A 19,136-nucleotide genomic window follows, 5' to 3' on the forward strand; every position below is an offset into this window, starting at 1 on the left:
GAGCGGCCGCGCTCCATTCAAGCTCCAGGGAGGGGGCGGGAGGAGGGGCCCGGAGGGAGCAGGGAGTCAGCGCAGGGGGCGGGGGAGGGCGCGGGGCCCGGAATGGAACGGGGCGGGGCCTGGCGGGGTAGTACCGAGCGCCCCCTCCCCCGGGAGCGCGGAGGAGCATTAATAAATCTCTAAGCCGAGGAGGAAACTCTGGCTGGGGCAGTGCGCGGACCGCCGGGGAAGCGTGGGGAGCGGCAGCGCCGGCGCCCGTGGCGACAGGAGCAGAGTGACCGGCAAAAATACACAAGAGGCCGCGGCCGAAGAGAGTCCACGGTCCTCTCCCGTAAACACACTCCTTTCCAGCGCCACCTCCCCCTCCGCGCCGCGCGCTGTCCGGCTGAGCGCCCGAGGCCGCTCTGACTGCTATGTGAGCGCGAGGCTGCGGGAGGAAGGGGACCGAGAGAAAAGACTCGCCCGCGGGAGCGCCTGGGGACCACATTTGCGGCCACTTCTGCGGGCGTCCCATCGTAGCCCGCGCCCGCCCCTTCCTGCAGCCTAGGCGGCCCGGGTGCTTTTCTCTTCCTCGAACGCCCAGCCGCCTCGGTTCCCGGCGACCATGGTGACGATGGAGGAGCTGCGGGAGATGGACTGCAGTGTGCTCAAAAGGCTGATGAACCGGGACGAGAACGGCGGCGGCGCGGGCGGCAGCGGCAGCCACGGCGCCCTGGGGCTGCCGAGCGGTAGCAAGTGCCTGCTGCTGGACTGCAGACCGTTCCTGGCGCACAGCGCGGGCTACATCCGAGGCTCGGTCAATGTGCGCTGCAACACCATCGTGCGGCGGCGAGCTAAGGGTTCTGTGAGCCTGGAGCAGATCCTGCCCGCGGAGGAGGAGGTGCGCGCTCGCTTGCGCTCCGGCCTCTACTCAGCGGTCATCGTCTACGACGAACGCAGCCCGCGCGCCGAGAGCCTCCGCGAGGACAGCACCGTGTCGCTGGTGGTGCAGGCTCTGCGCCGCAACGCCGAGCGCACCGACATCTGCCTGCTCAAAGGTAAACGCGGGCTCCTGGCGCGAGCTGGAGGGGAGATGGATGAGGTCTTGGCGGCCTGCGCCTTATTGGCACGGAAAGGAGTCCCCTGCGTGATTCGTGGTTGCGGGGATCCCCGCGCGCCCCTTTGTGCGTGTTGGTGTGTACGGGCTTGCAAGGTTTCTATGCAAGTGCGAGCTTCAAGTCCTCAGGGACAGTGCGGGCGGGTTCCCCCGGTCACCTGCAATTCCGCACTATCATAGCGAAGCCCCGTTTATTGACACTAAAGGTCCTGGCCTCGAGGGTGAAGCGACTCTTCTGCGCCGCCCATCTCGAGTCCCGGGAAGTGTTCTCAAGTACCACGGGGCGCGTGGGGACAACATAGGCCAATCGGTTTGGCATGCCGGGGCCCTGCACTAAGCCCGACCCGGAAAATCCGAGAGGTAGGGAAAAGGGTGAAGACGGGTGGGCGCCGAGGTACAATCAGCCCTGCCAGTTTCACTGAAAACAAGACCCTGGCAAATGCAGAAAGGGAGATTGGGTTGCACACACTGTGTAGAGCGATCTGTATCTGCTTTCCCGCTGCCCAACTCCGAGCTCCGCTTGGAAGGTGGCCAATCTCCGTCCCGGGCTAGATCCAGGCTCTGGGAGCGGGAGGCTGCAGGACTGTATATCTGGGGGACGCCGGGCGGAATCGGTCCTCTAGCTCCTGCAAATCTGGGCAGCGCAGAATGACCACCTTTTGTTCAGCCCGGATTTGCGACTATCTGATGGCGGCGCGTGCCGGATTTAAGCGAGCCCTGGCGAAACTTGGCGACCTGGCTGTCTTGTCACATTTGGTAGTCGGATATCCCGAAAAAATCGCGTGCTGTCCGAGTTCCTGGAGGTACTGGGCGCCCGCCGCACCTACAGGGCCAGGTGTGTCCGCGGCTGTCGGGCTGGGGAGCGGGCCCGGGCGCCCCCTGCCGCGCTGCGCCCCCCGCCTCCCGCCGCCGCATTCCACGCATTGTTTCGCGCGGGTCGGGTCTGCGATTCCGAGCCCGGGAGGCGGTTCAGACTCCCCCCTCAATCAAAGAGCCGCACCTCCCCCCGCAGGCGCCCCCGCCCCCTCCGTCCTTTCCTTTCCTTTTCTTTCCGCTCCTCTCCCGACCTGTCCACTGGGGAGGAAGGGAGCTGAAGGGGGGCGGAAATCTCTCCCCTCCAAAAAGCACAACAAAACTGCTCAGTGCTGAAGAGTCGGGTTCGCCCCTGCTGAACAGCGGGGGGCTTTGTTCTCCGCAGTTGTTTCCTGCCCATTTGACCTGTCAGCTGCCGGGGAAACGCTGCTGTTGACCTTTGGTTGAACTGCTAAGGCGATTTTGCCTATTTTTCTTTCTTTTTCCGCGAGAGCCGTCTTTTGCCCCACCACTTGAGCCCAGTCCCCCTCCCTTCTCCCCAAAGCGCTCCAGGAGAAAGTGCCAGGAAGGGCTTGTCCCGGAAAGCCTGGCCGCTGAGCGGGGCCAGGTCCTGCTTCGGCCACCAGGGTGGGCGTCCGCGCCATTGTTTGAGCTTGTCGGCGCTGGTGGCAGAGATGAGGGCAATTCCTCTGGGACCCAAGTCCCCTCGAGTGACTGGGGCTGGCCGGGATGTTCCCCGAACGGCTTTGCCTTCGACTCCCCCCGATAGAGAGCGCGGGCACACCTTCCTTTGCTGGCCTCCGAGCCCGGGACCCTCGAGAACACAGCAGGGCTGGGGCTAGGCTCCAGCCCCACGTGGAGTCTGGGTTTGTTTTGTTGTGTTTTGCTTTCCTTCCTGGAAGAAATCCGCAGGGGACCGCCCTAGAGTGGCAGCTCGGGGACCTCGGCCCTTGGGCTTCCGGGGGTGCAGCCACTTAGGCCCTGCTCCCGGGGAGAAAGGGATCAGTTTTTCAGGTTTATCCCCAGGGCGCGCGGCATCTCCCTGTCCCTCGTGAATCCCGTTGAGTTTCCCCTCCCCAACCTCCTCCGTTTCACCCAGCCAGCCCTATTCGAGAGTCCTGGAGATTCTGGGCGAGGCTAGTGACTGGGAAGGACAGACCTCTTGGTAAAATGACAGCCCCTGTGCCTGGCCTTCGGAAGAGAAGTATTTTAAGGGCTGTTTCCTCCTGGAGCCTTCACTGCCTCTTGTCTTCTGCCCCGATGCGGGCAGGGAGGATCATCTTCTGCATCTCGAAGTGGACATCCTTGCAGAGGGAGGTGTGCAGGCCTGGGCCGCAGATTTAGCTTCAGTCTCTTCCTCCCCTGCCCCCTGTAGCCAGAAATTCAGCTTCTGCTTCACAAGCAAAGGGACCCTGCTCTTGGAAGCAGGCACCTAAAATTGAGAGATGGGGGAATCTTCCAGCTTGCTCTGTAGCGGTAGTGAACATCCTTGAGGTTAACTGGGCCCTATTGGGTTTAGCTTAGCTGATCTTGACATATGTGTTAAGCAGAGGCCATCTTTAACCCAGTTCCTCTTCCTCCTCTTTGCCCTCTAATGGAAAGGCATCCCTAGAGAGGGCACAAGGAAAAAGTCAGTATCTGCTCCCACAGCCCGGCAGGAAGGGACTGGGGAAGGAAATCAAGGTGTCTCCCAGGCCTCCAGATACACCTCCCTTCCTAGCCTGGAAACCAGTGCAGTGGAGCAAATGTGGTTTCCTGGGAGGGCTCTCCAGGGTAAAGACCTAAAGGGAAATTTTGAGAAGCAAAGGAAGAAAAAGCCCCTTCGATTGTCTCTGGTAAATGCTTGAATCGTTGAGAGTTGGTTTCCTACTGGAGCTGTTCATTTTATTTTCTAGCGAGGGAATTAACGTGTGTCTCATTTCATGTGTGCCTGTGCGTGTCTGTAAAAGTGGGCAGGTCAGGAAGCCAGTGGAAGGCCTGCTGGTTGATGTCTGCCATTCTTGGAGGGGTTAGAGGAAGCAGTAAAAACAAGAGAATATTTTCAGAAGTGGTAGTAGCCTTCCCAGCCAAAGCTATCTAACTCTCCTAATTAATTGCATTTTAAAATTCAGTTTTTCTATTTCTGCCATGTTGAAGAGTTCCTTCTACCACAGTGAGTTGGCTATTCCATGCAGGTGAGGGAGGTAAACTTCACTGAGTGAGTATCAAGAAAGAACTGCCTAGCCTTTACGTTTCCTAAGATTACCCGAGTTTTGCTAAGAGCAGTAATGAAAATCCCAGTGTTTTCTGTCTTTGCTGGTAAAGAATTTCCACTGGGGTAGTTTTTTTTAAAAGCTCATTTAATTTAAATCCTGTAAGGCATTTTTAGGGTCAGTTTGGAAATTTTAGTTTTTTGGGTTTTTGAAATCCCTTTCTCTCTCATTTGCAAATCCTTGGATTAGAGTTTGAGACTCCCCTGGTCATTAGAGAAAGACAAAAAGAGCTTTTTCTTACCCTATTCTTTGCCTTTAATATCCCCAAATAACAAAATAGTCTGTTATGAAAAAGGATTTCAGGCATAAAAACATTACCTTCCTTTCCACTTACCTAAAATTTTCCTCAGCCTTAGATAGTTCTTACTGAAAAGCTGCCCTGGAGCTGTTCGAGAAATGGGGAAGATCATCTAGATATTACAGTTTCTCCTTCCGCACACCCTGTAGTACCCGATAGCATCCGCTAGCCCAGGTCCTGACCCTACAGCCTCCGATGTTACCCTTTCTGTAGAAAACAGTCACTAAGGCCAATGATGAATGCGGGAGAAAAGAGGCACAATTCACAGCTCTGGCATCTCTGGTGACTGTTTCGGTTTTTTTCTCACTAGCCCCACCATTGCCATTTCTGTCTTCAGTTCTCCAGGAGAGCAATGGCATCAAACAGCACAGCTCTGGGGGATGTCAATGTTGCATACATTTTCTACCTAAAGGGAAAATGACTAGCTTTTCTGCTTGCAAATAGAATACCCTTTTGCTTGCAAATACGGTAGCTTTTCTGCTTGCAAATGTAATACAATGTCCATGACAGCCAAGGATTGGGAGTGTAAGTGCTAGGCCTTACAGGTAATTTTTAACCCCATTGTAATTTGTTAAATAATTACAATGAAGCAAACTCACTACTTTAGGCATCATTTACATTGGATGTCTCCAACTAACAAAAGTAACTAAGGACAGATGTAGGTGTAAATTGAGAGCGAAACTTGACCCTTAAGATTATCACAACTTCCTTGGGCTGATTATCCTGGGTGCTTCTAGGAGAGGTGGACTGCACCCACAAAACTGGGCTGCTCAGAAAAACGAGGGAGAGAGGAAGGATGGCCACTATACGGAGCCAAGAAATTCCTTTTAAAAAAAATCAGAGCATCTGAAACCTGATAGCCTATTTCCTTACTGGGAGGCAGTTCACGGCAAACAAAGAGGAAGCATGACGGGAAGAAAAGTTCACTCCAACGGAAGTCAGTTTGCTGAACATAGCAGATCGCCCAGGAAGACTGGGAGAGACTGCAAACCAGTTCGAGTCCTCAGCATGGCATTAGGTGTCAACTGGCAGGAAGGTCCAGGTGTTTCTGTGTTCAGAGTCCCAAGGTGAGAAGTTCACTTACTTAGATTTTAAATACACGTCAGCATTTACATAGGGGCTTACTAAGTCAGCACTCACATAGAGTTCCCAAAGGCCTTCTTGCAGGAGCATGACTTTCTGGCAAGAGCAAGGTCATGAGCCCTGCCTAGTATCAGGTGCTATTCTGAGTGCTGGGGGCATAATAGGGAAAAAGTGGCAGCCACATTAAGATCCATGACCAAGATCGGGCATGGTGGCTCATGCCTGCAATCCTAGAGTGGCATCTTGTGACAACCAGCCACAGACCCCCAAAAGCTGGCGACCGCTGTCAGGTACAAGAACCTTCCAGTGCTCCTGCCCCTTGAGCAAATTTCCTTCTTCACCTTGTTCCTTCTTGCTTGTTCTTTAAAACTCCACTAGAGGAACTGACTTTTCTGTAATCATTTTTCTGCTGCAGAGAGACAGAGGCATGCAGATCCCTTGAGGCCAGGGCAACATGGTGAAAGTTGGTCTCTACAAAAAATACAAAAATTAGCCAGGCGAGGTGGCATGTGCCTGTAGTTTCAGCTACTCAGGAGGCTGAAGCAAGGAGATTGCTTGAGTCCAGGGAAGTCAAGGCTACAGTGAGCCATGATCGCGACACTGGACTGCAGCCTGGGAAACAGAGTGAGAGACCCTGTCTGTGTGTGTGTGTGTGTGTGTGTGTGGGAGGGGGGGCGGGGAAGATCCAGGATCATAGTCACCACCAAAGGACAGTTTTCCCTGCCACGATCCCATTAACAGTTCTATTATGGTGATATTCTCAGCGCTACATCAATCTGCCCTTTGTAAAGTACTTTTACATACATTAATTATCTCCTGCTCCTGCAAGGCGTCAGTGCAGTGGAGAGCTTCTGATGAGGCTCCTCATTTCCACTAAACTTTGAAAATTGCCTCTCTGTATGAGGGTGTGAGAAGAAGAAGGCATGGCAGAGTTGAACTGTAGATGGAGTTATTCTTGAAGTAGGTTGAATGAAATCATATTCCTTTTTTTTCTTCCAGACTTTCAAATTGTAAAATAAGGGTGATAAAATGAGAGATTTAAGAATAGAAAATATAAGCTGGGTGTGGTGGTTCATGCCTGTAATCCCAGCACTTTGGAAGCCCGAGGCAGGCTGATCATGAAGTCAGGAGTTCAAAATCAGCCTGACCACCATGGTGAAACCCCGTCTCTACTAAAACTACAAAAAAAAAAAAAAAAAAAAAAAATTAGCTGAGCATGGTGGTGTGCACCTGTAATCCCAGCTACTCAGAAGGCTGAAGCAGGAGAAACACTTGAACCTGGGAGGTGGAAGGTTGCACTGAGCTGAGATCACAACCACTGCACTCCAGCCTGGGCAACAGAGAGTGAGAGTCCATATCAAAAAAAAAAAAAAAAAAAAAAGATGAATAGAAAATGTATTTTTAAATACGGACATGGGAAAAACAGGTTGAAATGAGTAAGAAACCTGTTATGGAATTATATTCAGTAGGACACAGCACATTCAATACATTCATTACATATATTCAAAGGGCATAGGAAAAACAGTCCAAATTCATTCATTTGGAATGGCACATTTGATAATAAAATTATTCAGAAGATAAAAATGCAGATTTTAGGCCCCTGCTGCTTCAGAGCTGGCAAAACTGACCCGCAAATAAGTAGATCCTGGATATTTAGAATCACAGGATACTGGAACTTAAAGATCATTATAATTAGAAATTCTTACATTTTGAGAATTGAGAGTGGGAAAAACCAGCGTTAAGAAGGGAATATATTTGTCCAAATTCCACAATGCGAGTTGGGCTTGCACGTGGATCTTCTCCACTTCTCCTGCACCCGAGCTGGGGCATGGGATGGAGCCCAGCCCCTTTGTAGACAATGAGAATAAGCTTTCCCTTTCACGATTTTTTGGGATGAAACTTTGTGACCTAAATCTAGCTCTTGAAAGAGCTGTGACTACGGTATTTGCATGGATTTGGGATGGGTAGCAGGGACTGAGTGGAAGTAGCCTTAGAATAATCCTTTTTGACTCCGCCCACAGTAAGAAACACATTTCAATTTATATCGTGACCCAGGGGAGGGATACATGCACACCTGAAAAAAAAAGTTCCATGAAATGAAATCCTCTTTAAGTGCAATGCGTCCTCCTAATTTATTCTATTGTATTCCATGAAAAAAAAATATGGGTCGTGACTCCATGATCACCTGGATTAGGAAACAGATGGATAGAAGCAGGGTTTGGTGAAATATCAGCAGTGCCCTATTTGGATCTGTTCTGTTTTTGCATGAAAAGTCTGTCTTCACTTGATGAAACCTGCAGGCAGTGCCCCTAGTGAAGGGCACCCCGGGAAGGGGTGGAAGGCAGAGGTGGCATAGATTTACACCCAGAGATGACTTACTGGGGCGTGGCCCTGTGCGGGGTGGACGTGAGCAGCTTCTTCCATGGATGAAGAAATGCTAACTTGGAGGCATCCTCCCGCTTCACCTTCACTGCATCCTCCAGGCTCCACCAGCTCAGAGCATATCGTTTTCACCCATGGGTGCCGGCCTGAGTGCAGCCCGGGGCCCACCAGAAGGAACTCCCTTTAGTGTGGCATCTTGTGACAACCAGACACAGACCCCCAAAAGCTGGCAACCACTGTCAGGGACGAGAACCTTCCAGTGCTCCTGCCCCTTGAGTGAATTTGCTTCTTCACCTTGTTTCTTTTTGCTTGTGCTTTAAAACTTCCGCAGAGGTAACTGACTTTTCCGTAATCATTTTTCTGCTGCCTTTTCATGGTACCTTTTTCAGACAGTTGTGATCAGCCTGGGGGAAATGACCAATGGCACCCCTCAGCCAAGATCTAGCCTGTTCCCCATCTAGTGGGTCACTTGGGCCCTCCCTGCCTCCCACACCACTCCGTGGCCAGTGGCTGGCTCCAGGTCCCTGGCAAGGATTCTGCTGAGTGGCAGTGATGGCTGTGCCTGGGAGGGAAGTGGAGCCCTTCCTCTGTCTTCTCTAGGAAATCTGGAGGTCTCCAGAAACCGTGAGATGGGTTTCTGGGAGAGCAGGCTATCAAATGCCTAGTACCTTACACTTACCAGCATTACCCTGTCCCCTGGTTCCTCTTTGGCCTTTGAGGATCTCTGCTGAGGGCACCCAAGGGCACCCCTCCTTGTAGGTACCAAGAAGGGAAAACTTCATGATCTGTCTCCCTGATGCCAGGCACAGAGCCTGGCTGTTGGAACCAATCCTCAAAGGCCCCTGTGCAGGAGACTTTCATCACCTCTTACAGATGAGGAGGAGGCTTGGAGAGGTTCAGGGAGCCTAGGCTGATAAATGCTTGGGGTGGGGTGCAACCTGATGGCAGAGCCTGTGCCCTTTCCAGAACTTCACTCCAGTGCCCTGTCCCATACCCTCAGCCCTGGGGACATCATCCTTTCAGCTGCTCTGGGCTCTTCCTGATTCTCCAGCCCCCAGCGCCGCTCTGTTCTGTGACCTTGGGGCCTGTCCTGGCACTCCCGGGCTGCCCAACCATTCGCTTTCGGGTGCAGGTGATAGCTTGTCTGTCTAGGTGGTGAGTTTTTGCCAGACACCGCTTGGGTCTAACATGTCATTTTAACATGTGTTTTAACAGCTCAAATTATGTAACAGACACAGAAGGATCCTTTAGTCAGAATTTTTGCAAAGCCTAGAGAAGTACATAGAGTAACAAGCAATGGCTTGGGATACAGGTGTCCAACCACTGTTGATACATGGTTTCCCTTCCACTTCCTCCAAAACGGAGCAGTGACCGAAGTTTCCCATCACAGAGGCCCCTGAGGGACTTCAGCTGCAGACAGACATTTGCTTCCTCTTCCCGCATCCTCTAATCACTGCATTTGGGGCAGCAGTGCTGGCAGCCGGACAAGGAAAGGGGTTTCTAATGAAAGGGAGGGGGTGTTTCTGTGATGAGGTGGCTGCCAAGGCCACCAGCATGACCAAGGCTGACGGTACCAGCCCCGCCAGCAGGTTTTCCATCCAGGGAGGCTGGTCACTGTGACTCAGCAGGAACAAGGGCCTGTGACCAGAGAGAGATCCATTTATATCCTGAGGGAGGGAGAGGAGGGGAATAGAGGAGCTTCCTCCAGTCAGAGAGGAAAAATTGTATGCCCTGTTTCTATAAGCCTTATAATGTGGTAGAGAACCGTTTCCTTCCTCTCAGTAGGAAGCAGTCTTTAGGGTTGGGATCTGGGGCAAGTGACTAAGCGTCACATGTCTGCACGTTGGAAAATTTCTGTGAATGGCCCTAGGGCACAGTGGTCCTATGTCACTGTCATGGAGACTGCGAAGGCAGTGACATCTGGGACCATCAGCCAACTTGTCATTGGAGTCAGCTGAATGGGTCTCTAACACACAGGCCCTGCTGAATCAATCTAATCAATTTCTGGCCCTACAAAAACTGCAAAATCAAAATAAAAGCAGGGCCACACATGGATAGCACCGTAGATTGGAAGTTGGCCACAAAGGGAATCCCAGAGATCACAAGAAAACCAGAGATGATAGGGCTTGAGTGGTTGTCTTTTTGGAGGGCTTCCCTGTGGCCCTTGCTGTATCCCACCCACCTCCACCCCCTCTATTCCAGTCCAGCTGGCCATTTATTTTCTTCTTCTTTTTTTTTTTTGAGACGGAGTCTCACTTTATGATCTTGGCTCACTGCAAACTCTGCTTCCCCGGGATTCAAGCGATTTTCCTGCTTCAGTCTCGCGCGTAGCTAGGATTACAGGTGCCCACCACCACGCCCAGCTAACTTTTGTATTTTTAGTAGAGGTAAGGTTTCACCATCTTGACCAGGCTGATCTTGAACTCCTGACTTCGTGATCTACCCGCCTCAGCCTCCCAAAGTGCTAGCATTACAGGCGAGAGACACCGTGCCCAGCTTCTTTTTTTATTTAAAATATCTCCCTTCTCTGAAAGATGATCCACAGATAACCAAACATTCCAGGGCTTACCCACTCTCGAGTGGAGAAATCTTCCCTTGGCCAAACCTGCATGTAATATGAGGGATTTCTTTAGATTTAAGCCCGTTTCCTCTTGTTCTGGCCTCTTGGTGATGGAACAGCTGTTCTTGAGGCCGTGCAATGGGCATCTGCTCCATTGCTGACATCCAGAAGAGCTTGTGGCAGGGTCATTTCTTTTCCTTCTTTCTCACATTGGAGGACCTCCCCTGAGGAAGGGCTGGAATCGAGGGTGACAGGTGTCTCTTCAGGTGCTTAGTGTCCTTGGAAGCCCAGCGTGACCTTCCCTTCTTCTCTATTTTGTCATTGTCCTGAGGAGCTACTCTGTAGAGTCTTTTCTGCACATTCCCTGCACATCTTCCTTTATGTGTATAACTCTCTAACCCAGGTCTTGTCCGTAACACTTCTTCCAGCCTTGCTGCAGTCCTGGCAAGTGTGTCCTCTGCAACTCTGGAAACCGCTCCATGGCCATTCGCTAGGTCCACAGCGCCACCCAGTGGCAAATACTGAGCACGCCCGCTCCACCTTCCCAGCAGCTGGCCTGAGTCTCAGAGTCAAGTTCTTTCTGACTTCCTGCTGGCTTAGTGACCCCATTAACCCGAGCTTCTTTCTCCTTTACAGGTGGCTATGAGAGGTTTTCCTCCGAGTACCCAGAATTCTGTTCTAAAACCAAGGCCCTGGCAGCCATCCCACCCCCGTTTCCCCCCAGTGCCACAGAGCCCTTGGACCTGGGCTGCAGCTCCTGCGGGACCCCGCTACACGACCAGGTAGACTTGGGGTGCAGCGCTCGGGAGTGGGGGATCAGGGGCAGTGTAGGGGCCAAGCAATGCCTTCTTTTCAGAGTTCTGAGGGTGTTTTTTGTCTTTGCTTTTGAGACAGTCTTGCTCTGTCACCCAGGAGTGCAGTGGTGTGATTATAGCTCACTGCAACCTCGAACTCCTGAGCTCAAGGGATCCTCCCTGGTAGCTGGGACTACAGGTGCGTGCTACCATGCCTAGCTAATTTAAGAAGTTTTTTGGTAGAGATGAGGGGGTCTTGCTGTGTTGACCAGGCTGGTCTTGAACTCCTGGCCTCAACTGATCCTCCTGCTTTGGCCTCCCAAAGTGCTGGGATCACAGACTTGAGCCAATGACTCTGGTTCTGAGTTTTTTTTTTTAAGTTTTTGACTGTTATGCCTCAATTTGGGGAGAATTCGGTGAACCCTGAGTATTGGGATGGGATGTAAGGTAGGGCCCATTTACTCCTTGGTAATCTTCCCCTTCCCTCTCTAAATATCCTCCCCTCAAGAAAAAAAATTTAAAGACACAACTCCCTGACCTGGCCTCTAGCATGGTGTGCGGACAAGTGAGGAGGCCACTTGAAGCCCTGGGGACCTGCTCTCTGGGAAGCTGAGGTCATCCTTCTTTGAAGTAGCGGGTCATGGACTGCATCTTGGTCCCTGACAGGCAGGCTGCCCCATGTATCAGCCAAATGGACATAGATGGTCACCCACCCTCCCTCCGAGAAAATCTGCATGAGCCACTGTGTTTTTTACAAAGAACCCTCCGGCCCTTTCAGTTAGATGGACTCTGCTCCCCACATCTCATGTGCTGAATTTAAGCCAGCATTGCCTCATTTACCAAGATCCCTTCTCTTGTCTGTGTGGCCAAGAGGGCATCGGCTTATTTGTTTGTTTATTTTTAGAGACAGAGTCTCACTCTGTTACCCAGGCTTGAGTCCAGTGGTGCAATCATAGCTCACTGTGGCTTCAAGCTCATGGGTTCAGATGGTCCTCCCATCTCAGCCTCCTGGGTAGCTGGGATTACAGGTGTGTACCACCATAACAGGTTAATTTTTCATAGAGACGAGGTCTCACTATGTTGCCCATGATGGTCCTGAACTGGCTCACATGATCCTCCCATCTCAGCCTCCTAAAGTGCTGGGATTACAGGCGTGAGCCACTGCACACCTGTTTTTGATATGCCCAGTGAATGCATAACCATAAACCACACAGCAAATGGCTTGATGATTAGTAGGTATCAACTCAGTGTCACAGATGGTGCCATAAGGCTCGCATTGTCCTGCTGCTTCTTTTGCCATGGGGGAGGTGGGCTGCAGGAGGGTCCCACAAGACTTTACCTGCCCTGGCCTCTCTGCCCACAAGTAGAGGGCAAAGGCTGGAGAAGTCCCCCTAAGCCTATCGCCCCTCCAAGAGCTCCAGGAGGCTACAGGAGGTGCCTGGGAGGGCCAGACCCAGCAGGCATCCTCCCTGGGGCCTGGAAAGGAAAGCTCTCCACAGACAAGTGTCCACTCCCTGTGCCAAGCACCTTACCCTCATGTTGTTGGGGGGCCTTTATTTCCCTTTCTCTGCAGGGGGGTCCTGTGGAGATCCTTCCCTTCCTCTACCTCGGCAGTGCCTACCATGCCGCCCGGAGAGACATGCTGGATGCCCTGGGCATCACGGCCCTGCTGAATGTCTCCTCCGACTGCCCAAACCACTTTGAAGGACACTATCAGTACAAGTGCATCCCGGTGGAAGACAACCACAAGGCAGACATCAGCTCCTGGTTCATGGAAGCCATAGAGTACATAGGTAGGTTGGCCCTGCGCTCGGGTTCCTCGGTCCCAGGGTCAGTGGGAAGGATGAGAAGGAACCCCTGTAAGCCCGGTTTGAAGGTGGACATGGGAGGCACTGAATCCAAGCGTCCCCATTTCCCCTCTTCCTCATTGGGAAGGCTTGCGCATTGGCTGTTGGGTTGGGCGGGAGGAGGGAAGAGGGACCTACACCCAGGCTTAGCTTGCAGAGTCAGTCACCTTCCCCTTGCATGGCTCTGGTGCCCAGATGGTGAGATTTTTTGAATGAGGAGGAAGACGCAGGGAGCATTAAGTCACAGTTTTTATTTTATTTATATTTATTGATTGATTTTTGAGACAGAGTCTTACTTTGTCGCCCAGGCTGGAGTGCAATGGCGCCATCCCAGCTCACTGCAACCTCCGCCTCCCAGGTTCAAGCTATTCTCCGGCCTCAGCCTCCAGAATAGTTGGGACTACAGGTGCGCCACCATGCCCGGCTAATTCTTGTATTTTTTGTAGAGACGTTTTCATCATATTGCCCAGGCTGGTCTTGAACTCCTGAGCTCAAGTGATCTGCCCGATTCAGCCTCCCAAAGTGCTGAGATTACAGGCATGAGCCACCACCCCGGGCCCCACTGTTTTGTTTCTGCAAATGGAAATCCTTAACCGGAAAATGGGATTTAACTAACTCCAGCATAATGATTGGGAAAATAGACCTCAGTACAGGGGACATTCTAGAGACCCTCCCACGTGGGTTTTCTTCCTCCCTAGTCCTTGGTGTAGGATGTCTATTCCTTCCTCCAGAGCCCCCTCACCCTCAGGTTCTGGCCGGTGCCCCTAATCGGGGCGGGGTCTGCAGAAACGTGCACTCACCTATGGCACCCTGTCCCCAGATGCGGTGAAGGACTGCCGCGGGCGCGTGCTGGTGCACTGCCAGGCGGGCATCTCGCGCTCGGCCACCATCTGCCTGGCCTACCTGATGATGAAGAAGCGGGTGAGGCTGGAGGAGGCCTTCGAGTTCGTCAAGCAGCGCCGCAGCATCATCTCGCCCAACTTCAGCTTCATGGGGCAGCTGCTGCAGTTCGAGTCCCAGGTGCTGGCCACATCCTGTGCCGCGGAGGCAGCCAGCCCCTCGGGACCCCTGCGGGAGCGAGGCAAGACCCCCGCCACGCCCACCTCCCAGTTCGTCTTCAGCTTTCCGGTCTCGGTGGGCGTGCACTCGGCCCCCAGCAGCCTGCCCTACCTGCACAGCCCCATCACCACCTCCCCTAGCTGTTAGAGCCGCCCTGGGGGCCCCAGAACCAGAGCCGGCTCCCAGCAAGGGTGGGACGGGCCGCGTGCAGGCAGAAAGTCGGGACTGAGCAGCTGGGAGCAGGCGACCGAGCTCCTTCCCCATCATTTCTCCTTGGCCCACCACGAGGCCAGCCAGAATGGCAATAAGGACTCCAAATACACATTAAAAGCAAACAGAACACTCCAACTTAGAGCAATAACGGCTGCCGCAGCAGCCAGGGAAGACCTTGGTTCGGTTTATGTGTCAGTTTTACTTTTCCGATAGAAATTTCTTACCTCATTTTTTTAAGCAGTAAGGCTTGAAGTGATGAAACCCACAAATCCTAGCAAACGTGCCCAACCAGTTTTAGTAAAGCGGGAGGAAGGGAGGGCAAAGGGATGAGAAGACAAGTTTCCCAGAAGTGCCTGGTTCTGTGTGCTTGTCCCTTTGTTGTCGTCGTTGTAGTTAAAGGAATTTTTTTTTAGAAGAAATCTTCGAGGATGTGGTTTTCATTTCTCAGTCACCAACAGGTGAATAATGACGCTTAATAATAAAGTATTTATTAAGACTTTCTTCAGACTATGTAAGTACAAGAAGTCTAGTGACAGTGGAATTAGAATATATTTATATTGATGTCAGACAGCTGAGCACAGAGCATGCAGCTGTCAGAGTAGTTAGGAAGTCAATGGTGTGTTGTAGGTGTGGGCGAGGTAGCATGATCAGGACCATGTGTTTGTTGCCAGTGAGAAGCAGGCAGGGTCTGGGGGAGGAGGAAGAAAGGAAAGGATTAGGTTTGAATCGTATTTTTGTAAAAAAGAGACAGGATCTCAATATGTTGCCCAGGCTGGTCTCAAACTCTTGGGCTCGAGAGATCCTCCCACCTGAGCCTCCCGAGCAGCTGGAGCTGCAGGCACGTGTCACCGTGACCAACGTGAATTGCTTTTGAAGCTGGTTCCTGGGCATGTAGGCCACCGAAGCAATTTTAGACCACAATAAGACAACCTTTTTTCTCTCCAATGATCACTTTGGTGGTGGGAGCATTTTTTGCCTAAATCTGCCTAAGACTTGTCTATCGTCTGTGCTCGATGCCATATCACAACAAAGGTGCTCCTTGAAAATCGGGTGCAGTTCAAATTTTCCTACAGCAAATCATTCGGCAAGGCCAGCCACTGGGGAATGCAGACAACTAGAGATAATCCTGAAATGAATCCTTTTGTAAGTGGAAGCACCATCTTTTCTTTTTTGCATAAATTAGAGGTTTTAATTTTAGGGGGTTACCTGAAGTGAAATATACCAACAAATTCTTGTGTTCTTTAAATTCCTGGTTAGGTGAATATTTTTGAATAAAATGATGAAGACACCACCCCAGGGTCACCTAAAATATTCACCTAAAAGATTTTGAATAAAAAGAGGGGAACGCATACCACATTTCAGGTCTCCTCAAAGTGTGGAAGGACAAGAGAGCATCAGTGAACTGATTGTGGATTGCTTATATCAGATTCCATTGGTATGAATTTCCCAAACTGGAAACCAAAGGGCCAGGATGGGGTCGGGGCTGACGGCTGCTGAGGGGGCTGGCCACTGGCTCCTGTGACGTGCATCATGGGCACGTGGGTGCCATTTTGAATCCTTACTTGGGCCTTTCTAAATAAGGACTGGCTTTGGAGGGAGAAACATTTTCTGTGGGGAGGGTTTGGGGAGGAGGGATTAGGGAACAAGCTACCTGCTATTTTGTTTGTAGTATTGTGCAACAGTCTTGTTATGGAGTGCCAGATTAGAGGTTATTGCAAACTTGTCTAGAAGTGAGAGCATGGTGTTTTTTTTTTGTTTTTTTTTTTTTTTAGCCCTTTGAGAGTCTACATCTAATGAACATTCTTGCTCACCCATAAATAACATCAAGCCTCAATGTCACCATCACATTGGGATGCTCTTTCTCATCTGGCATCCTAGACAGGACCAGGTTGGTTACCTTTCCTTCCATGAACCTATGATGGCATCATTCATCCTGACTTTACTAAGCTCTGCCTGTGGATGAGGACAGAGCTCCCACTGGCTATTTTAAGAAGAGCCAGAGGCTCCCTGCTTCCTCTGGGAATAACAGTTGAAGCGTGGAGGGGTTAGGTTCCCAGACAATGGAAACATTTAGAGAACACAGTTGGACATTCCCACCTTTTCCTTGATTCCTGGAAGTCCAGTGGGTTCTGCAGCTAAAAAAGCCCTGGGTCCCAGCAGCAGAGAGACAGGCCAGAAGGCAAGAAGGGAAGGTAACCTGCAGAACAGATTCAGTTTTTATAGAATGAGTGCACATTTGCCAAACTGTCCTGCTTTCCCAGACTGGATTCCCACCATGGGGACAGTCGGAACTCAGGACTAGCTCCAGCGACATCTTTCCTCCCTAGTCTTCTATCAGAGTGTCAAAACAGCTATTTATAAAGCCATTTTCTTTGTGCTTGATAACAGCACGAGTCTCAAAACTTTTAGAAATAAAATAGGACACTGGCTTGATTGGAAAGGAGGACTTTTAAAAAATTTTTTCATCAGAAGTCTTTTGGATGACTTACAATCACTCTGATGAAGACACCATCCCAGGGTCAGTCCAAAAGATCAATGACTTTCAATAGGCATCCATCCCTCCTGTGAAGGGATTCTACTGATGGGAAATTTCTGTAATGACAGGAAAGCATTGCCCCTCATTGATTGTCAACTTTGCTATCAGCTGTGAAAGACAGAATGCTCATTGGGTATTCTGTAGAGAGTGAGGAATGCTGCCCATTCCCTCCCAGAATGTCTGACCCAGGGATGTGTGTGGAGAAGCCTTGGGGAAAATGGACCAAGCTTTCCCACAGAGCAGTATTCGGCTGAAGCGGAGGTGAGCAGGTGACTGGTAGGTCCCAGCTCCCGTCATTCCCTCCCAAGGCCAGTTTGCTCAGTTGCTCATTCCAGCTGGATTCCAGAGAGTTTTCTAATTTGGGAAGCCATAGAAAAGTTTTTAAATCTTGGGAAGATGCAGAGAGGGAGGTAGGATGGTTGATTTCAACATGACAGGAAAAGGCAGGATATTGAGAATTGGCCACCAACCAAGCCTGTGGTAGTAAAGCCATGGTTCCATGTTGGAATTACCTGGGGAACTTTTACAATTCTGATACTCAGGCTCTCCTAGATCAGTTCAGCCAGTTCTAGTGGTGGGGTTGGGGGGAACTCAGGCATTAGTGTTTTGAAGCTCCCCGGCTACTTTACCTGTGCAGCCAAGCTTGGGAAACTGCCATGCTTTCTGGATGTGAAGGCGCTGTTGGAGGCTGGGTATGACAGCACAAAGAGCCAGACTGTCCTGTGGAAACCACAGCCACGGGTTTGCCACTTGCTCAGCATGGTCTCACCACCAGTCCCAGCCCGGCTGAGGGACAAGATGGTCTCTCTCAGGAGCTCCTCAGTGGAGCACCCTTCCACGCTTTTCGAAAGCCAGATAATCTGTGGAGCCTTGTTAAGGGACTCAATACAGTGCCTGGATGTTGATGTTTTTCCTTGAGACTGTCTTGTCCTTCAATAAAGATGGAGGATGTCTTCACTTTGAACCCCACTTCCCCACCAATACCCTCTCTCCCTTAGCGTTTACGAGTCATTCAAGGAAGAGACTTCTTAAAGACAGCAATGCAATTCTTGTAACTTGTGTAAATAGCCCATCTTTCAGAGTGATGTCATTTCTACATTTGATACGCCTGTATTTCTGTAGGATGTATATAGTTCAGGGGATTTTTGTTTGGTTTTGTTTTTTAGAAGTCAATATGTCTGGTTTTATTTATTGCTTGAAAAAGATCATTTAAAAATAAATAAATACATTTTCAACCACTTCCGGTTTGGTTTTTAACCTTTCCTTGAAAACCGTTCTGCTGTTTTGACTTGGAAGGGGAGGAAAGAAACACTGGGTCAATTAATAACCTTGCCCACTTAATAGCACAGTGGAGACAGAGCCCTTTTCTGTTCTTTTTCCTTCCTTCCTTTTTTTCTTTCTCTTTCTCTTTTCGTCCCTCCCTCCTTCCCTCCCTTCCTTCCTTCTCTTTCTTTCCTTCTTTTTCTTCCTCTCTGTCTCTTTTCTTTTCTTCTTTGCTTCGACAAGGTCTGGCTCTGTCCCCCAGGCTGGAATGCAGTGGCACAATCGTAGCTCATTCCAACCTTGAACTCCTGGACTCCAGTGATCATCATGCCCTAGCCTGCCAAGTAGCTGGGATTATGGGTGCACACCATCACACCAGGTTAATTTTTTTTTTGAAACAGGGTCTCACTCTGTCACCCAGACTGGAGTCAGTTGTGCTGTCTCAGCTCACCACAATCTCCACCCAGGCCCAAGCAATTCTTCTGCCTCGGCCTCCCGAGTAGCTGGGATTACAGGTACATGACACTACCACCTGGCTAATTGTTAGTAGAGACAGCGTGTCACCATGTTGTCCAGGCTAGTCTTGAACTCCTGACCTCAATTGATCCAACCATCTCGGCCTCCCAAAGTCCTGGGATTATAGTGTGAGCCACCACACCTGGCCTTTTTTTTTGAGACATGATCTCCATATGTTGCCCAGGCTGGTCTTGAACTGAGCTCAAGCCATCCTCCTGCCTCAGCCTTGCCACTGCACCTGGCATGAAACACTTTTTGCCCGCTGGGCACTCTTCAAGGCAGGTGAGAGAAGGCTGATACTCATCTCTAAAAACCTGATTTCTCCATGCCATCCTCCTGTAGCAGAGAGACAGGGAAGAAGTAAATGATGGTGAGTGATAGTACTTCTGAGCTTCTGTTATGTGTCATCACTTTGTACTTAACG

General features: G+C 50.9%; 1 protein-coding gene across 1 annotated transcript; it reads left to right on the forward strand.

The window, feature by feature from the left end:
* The first annotated feature begins 246 nt into the window (after positions 1-246).
* Positions 247-18,171, forward strand: DUSP4 (dual specificity phosphatase 4). The gene is made up of 4 exons (XM_012468768.2): positions 247-1,037; positions 11,121-11,266; positions 12,852-13,071; positions 13,946-18,171. Exons 1-4 carry the CDS (start codon positions 605-607, stop codon positions 14,329-14,331), a joined length of 1,185 nt encoding a protein of 394 aa, XP_012324191.1. The 5' UTR covers positions 247-604; the 3' UTR covers positions 14,332-18,171.
* The last annotated feature ends 965 nt before the right edge of the window (positions 18,172-19,136 follow it).

The sequence above is a fragment of the Aotus nancymaae genome, unplaced genomic scaffold, assembly GCF_030222135.1.
Source record: "Aotus nancymaae isolate 86718 unplaced genomic scaffold, 86718_ANA_hifiasm-v0.15.2.pri h1tg000079l, whole genome shotgun sequence".
In the NCBI taxonomy this organism is placed as follows: domain Eukaryota; kingdom Metazoa; phylum Chordata; class Mammalia; order Primates; family Aotidae; genus Aotus; species Aotus nancymaae.

Bases quoted from the DNA above. Each gene is read 5' to 3' on its own strand.
- DUSP4 (XM_012468768.2), top strand. From the start codon at position 605: ATGGTGACGATGGAGGAGCTGCGGGAGATGGACTGCAGTGTGCTCAAA. The intron at 1,038-11,120 runs GTAAACGCGGGC...TCTCCTTTACAG, and splicing joins CGACATCTGCCTGCTCAAAG to GTGGCTATGAGAGGTTTTCC. The intron at 11,267-12,851 runs GTAGACTTGGGG...CTTTCTCTGCAG, and splicing joins GGACCCCGCTACACGACCAG to GGGGGTCCTGTGGAGATCCT.